The following is a 5017-nucleotide window of genomic DNA, read 5'->3' on the forward strand; positions in this document are numbered from 1 at the left end:
AGGTGTGACGTACTTACACGGAGGGTCGGGTCGGATAACCATGCCGGCTCACGGATGAGGAGGGTATAAGTAAAATAGGTTGGCGTGCCCAACACACGACCCGGTTTGCCCGCATCGAACATTCTCCTAGCGGGGTGGGGGGCCCAGTGAGGGCTGCTACGCGGGGTTGGGCTTGTCCCTTCCTCCCCCCTGCTCCCTTTTTTTTAGCCAAAAAAAAAAGACTTCCAAGATTTCGCGCAAAAAAAAAAAATTTCACATCAAAATATTTTTTTTAAAATAATTTTTAAAAAAATGTGATACCTCAAAAAATAAAAATAATATATTTGATTGATCATAAAAATTTATATGTCAAAATGGTTATTGTTAGTTAAAAATCTATTTTTTGAAAAAAAATATAAATTTTCTATTATATCCTTGATAAAAATAAAGAATTTTATCAATAATTTTTGATAATTTAAGAACAGTTTTGAAAAAATATCTCAATTTCTAACCGAAGAAAAAAATAAATTTTTTATGTCTCTAATGTTGTTTTATAAAATATAAAATTTTATTTTTATAAGAATGCCATCTTTTTTTTATAGGAAAACTTCAACCAAAGAAGAAAATCTGCTTTCGTGCTTCATGCCAAACAAAATCTTTCCCTATAATGGAATTACAGATAAAAAAAGTAATTCTCCAGTTGAGTTTCGAACACAGATGGTTATTTACCAAAAAAAAAAAACACAGATGTGAGAGGCAAATATTTTAAATAACGAATAATTCGGCTTCTCTTTTGCCGAAAAACGCGCCGCTCTCTTTCCGACTCTCCTCCAGAGTTTACCGGTAGTGGGACCCGCAATGCGCTAGGGAGCAATTCGTCGTCACGGATTCGCACGTGTTGCGTATACTTCCATTATGATGATAACATTTCCTCGCTTTAAACCGCGTCATAATCCCAGGATGATGTAGTATACCATCGTAATCGGAAGAGCTATCAGCATCCCAAAAATCACCCTGACAATTTTTTTCAAACATCGTAAGATTGGCTACAAAAATAAGATCAAAGTATAATTTCCGATTTCATTGTTTTAATTTAAATATACTTACGCCGTGCTAAGAATAGCGGGATGGACGTTATACTCCTTGGCGAACACGAAGGGGACGATGCCTTGCGGAAGGGCCGCCTGTTAAAAACCGAAGGACAAATTAGATCCAGGGAGACTCTTGGGTACACTTAGGGTCCTCGAATCAGAGATTGGGACGGCATGGCCATCAGATCGAGATAAAAAGGAGGAGGAGTTTGAAACGTACCTGTACGATGGCCACGTGGAGGAAGACGCCGCGGAGGCCGACGGCGACGGATGCCGCGGCCATGACAGCCGGGCCGGTGAGGAACCGTACGGCCATCGCGAAGGTCGCCGCCGAGTTCCCGCACGCGATGATCTTCGGCTGCAGCGCCATGAACAACCCTGCCGCAAACACCAACTGACACGCATCATTCCACCCAGTAGTTGCGTGGGTCCGATAACATTATTATCATCAATAGAAATAAAATGCTGTCGCAGTAAATACTCCGGTCCGTTCTATAATTATATTCGGCATTATTTCGGGTTGGGACCAAAGGAAACAGGGATGAAGGAGTTGAGGGTTTGCAACACCCCTCTGGCCCCACCTGTCGACGGATAAACTTCGACCTGCTTCCGAATTTAAAATAAAACCCAAATATACGGTTTATTTTAGAATGTATATAAAATTCAGAACCCAACCTAAGCTAAACATAGCCATTCCCAGCCCGGCGTCCGATAGTATGGAGATCGACTTCTCTATTATTTTCGGCATCGCTATGTGCCACCTGTACACATAGCAGTATTAAAAAAATTAATTATTTGTTTAACTAATCAGGTTAAAATATGGGAGGAAATTTGAAAAAAGGGGAGAAAAAATAGTTGGTCGGGAGAAGAACCGGAAGGCGACGAGGGACCAGATGAGGCCAATGAGGCTGGAGTAGGTGTTAGGGTTGCGGATCAGTTTGCGCCACACCATGATGAGGATCAGACGGGTCATGACGCTAGCTGGAGGCATCAGGGGGTGGGTGTGCTTCGTTCCGTCGGACGGCCCTCCGCCGCCCTTCGGGTGGAGCTCCGCCGTCGAGCTCGACCCCAGCTTCGATAACCCATCCGGTCCGCTTTCCCTGTCTCTCTCCTCCAAGTCTTCTAATCCCTTCCGTCCTACGAAGCTAAATTCTTCTCCTCCACATCCGTAATCCACACACTCCGGTATCGCCGCTCCTTTGGAAGTGTTGATTTTAATAGAGCTAAGAGCAAACAGATAAATATAGATTATTTAACAGTTAAAAACATATATTACCTTTGGTTCCGCCGTTTTGGGGGAGATCGGCCGGGACGAGCATGCGGATCTCCTTGGCGCCGCCATGGTCCAGCCGGCCGGCGAGGTCCGGGGCGGCGAAGTCCGCGCCGCCGAACACGTGCAGCCCGCCGACCTCGGATACCGGCGACGCGCTGGAGCTCCAAACAAACATGTGGAGCTCCTTCGCGTCATGGTGGGCCGCTCTGTTCTGCTGCTGCTGCGTCTCTGAAGCCGGCGCCGGAAGGGTCGGATTGGTGGCTGTAGGTTTCTTTGTCACGGCGGCAGAGGAGATCTCCGGGTTGGGAGCCGGGTAAGGTCCGAAGCGTGGGGATCCGACGGCGGCGCCGCCGTCGTCGAAGTTGGAGGGGCGCGGTGTGGGGCCACGGGAGGAGTGGAGAGAGTAGAGGTCGGCAGGGCCGAAGTTAGAGGGGCGAAGGGGGGGCGGGGCGCCGCCGACCATGGCGAAGAAGTCGGAGTGATTGAAGTTGGATCCCCGTGGAGTAGGATTCCGGGAGGAGCTCAGGGAGTAGATCTCGGCGCCGGTGAGGTTGGAGGGGCGCGGGGTCATGGCCATGGAGACGGAGCGGCGGGAGGCGTTGGAGCGGCGGACGGTGACGTGGATCTTGCCGTCGCCGCCGACCTCGGCGTCGGCCTGGAGGAGGTCGCGGCCACCGTCGAGGGAGACGACGTCGGAGTCGACGCGGAAGGAGACGATGGAGGCGGCGGTGTCGGGGAACTGGTCGGCGATGAGGAGGCGGGCGGCACGGTACTCGAAGAGAAAGAGGAGGAGGGTGTACCAGATGATGCACTGGAGGACGACGACCTGGACCATGAGGGATCCGGAGAAGCCGCCGTACATCGCGATGAGGAGGGGAATTCCCATGACGAGGGTGTTGGGGAGGGTGGCGAGGGAGAAGACGGTGATCGCCCAGTTGAGGGAGCCGCGGGAGGAGAGGCGGGTCCAGGCGGCGAGGGCCGCGAGGACGATGAGCTTCTGCAGGGTGTCGGCGGCGATGAAGCGGAAGTTCATGGTGTAGGGGTCGTTGGTGGAGATGAAGTGAAAGGAGAGCAGGGGGACGGCGAAGATGGCGACGAAGCGGTTGATGCCGGAGCACTGGTCGGGCGAGAAGATCCCCCACCACCGCACCGACCCGTAGGCCAGGATCATCGCCACGTACAGCGGCACCACCGCCGTCAGCACCGTGTACAGGTCGTGCCACGTGATCATCCCCGCCGCTCTTTTTATTCCTCCGATGCCGCCGCCGCCGGATCTTCTGGTGATGGTGGTGGTGGTGGTGGTGCTATCGCCGGAAGAGGCAATGGCATGCGGCGGAGAATTGGGCGATGTGCTCCTTTTGCTCTGTTTCGGATAAGGGAGTGAGTTTTGGGAACTTTGGGGTTCTTTAATGATGGGGTGTGAGTTCTCTCTTTCTTGTCGGGGGGGGGGGGAGAGCTGGGAAGCGAGCTTAAGCTGTTCAGGAGCGGAAAGCAAGTAGCGAACCTATGGCTATCCAACTTCCCCGTTTGCTGGCTATTTATACACGCGGAGCGGAGCAGCGACGGCCAGCGAAATGTTCACATGGACTCGTTCTTCGGGCGGGAGAAAGAGCTATTGCGTCCAACAGCAAACAGCTTTCAGGTATCGGCTGAGTTTTAGCTGACGCATTCAATTGGGGCTGTGTAGCACTCGAACAATTCAGTGTAGTCGCGCAGCTGCCTCATTTTGGCGGCTAGAGTTATGATCGAAAGCACACCATCCTCTTCTCCTAAAATAGCTATGAACATCTGGATCCCTCGTTCAGCTGAATCGACGGATCTACAACTCCTCTATCATTGAAGCAGATCTATAGGTGGCATGGGAGGGCCTTTCCTACGCGAGACATGCTTTGAGTACAGAGTGCATCCACCTGGAGGGCGACTCGGTCTCTGAGATCGAGGAAATATGCGGGCGCCTCTTCAAGTCGGATGGGCAGTCCTCGCTTCTTGACATACGATGGATGGCAGAAGATTGTAACTCCTTCAGGTTACGCATGTTTATCGAAAGGCTAATACAGCTGCTGACTAGATGGCCTCCTACGCGGCTTATTACTCGGAGACTTTCCTCTGAGTGAACCAGGCGGATGTTCCCTACTCATTTAGTCAACCTTTTTTTCTTATTTTTTTGGTTATACTCATATACGCTTGATGTGAAAAACCCGTGTACCAAAAAAAAAAAAAAAAAAAAAAATCCAACATTCCACGTGGATCTTCTCCCGAGATTCATTAAAAGAGGCGAGGTTCTCATGCCATGTCGGATAAATCATATTAAACGAAAGTCCCATTAAGAAATGTCCAATGATATCTATTAGGATTGATGAGCAACGCTCTCATTATTTCGAATACAGAGATCGACCAGTTCAAAATACTGAAGTGGAATACAAGTCTTCTGGAGCGTGAAGCGGATCGATGGCCCCTGCAAAATTGCGCCACCTTGGACTTGAGTGCAGATTGAGATACCATTGATTCGTACTAATAGTTGGATCCCGCTCCATTGCTTGTATGATACGCACTGCGCTTTCGTACAAGCATATTTCGTGCGAGTGGCACAGCAAGCATGATCGACGCTCTTAGCCAGCTGCTGGGAGGCAGGATATTGCGTGGCTCTTACATCGCATGCATGATCACCTTGATA

The 5017-nt window shown here is 50.3% G+C and overlaps 1 protein-coding gene across 1 annotated transcript; it reads right to left on the reverse strand.

Moving 5' to 3' along the window:
* Positions 1–622: 622 nt before the first annotated feature.
* On the reverse strand, positions 623–4098 carry LOC103695681 (auxin efflux carrier component 3a-like). Its single transcript, XM_008777062.6, has 6 exons — positions 2347–4098; positions 1943–2267; positions 1746–1831; positions 1291–1448; positions 1087–1163; positions 623–993 (listed from the first exon to the last, which is right to left on the reverse strand). The coding sequence occupies exons 1-6, from the start codon at positions 3572–3574 to the stop codon at positions 927–929; spliced, it is 1941 nt and encodes a 646-aa protein (XP_008775284.3). The 5' UTR covers positions 3575–4098; the 3' UTR covers positions 623–926.
* Positions 4099–5017: the final 919 nt, after the last annotated feature.

Source organism: Phoenix dactylifera, chromosome 1 (genome assembly GCF_051530095.1).
Source record: "Phoenix dactylifera cultivar Ajwa chromosome 1, Ajwa_hap1_PhDact_Kaust_v1.1, whole genome shotgun sequence".
Classification (NCBI taxonomy): domain Eukaryota; kingdom Viridiplantae; phylum Streptophyta; class Magnoliopsida; order Arecales; family Arecaceae; genus Phoenix; species Phoenix dactylifera.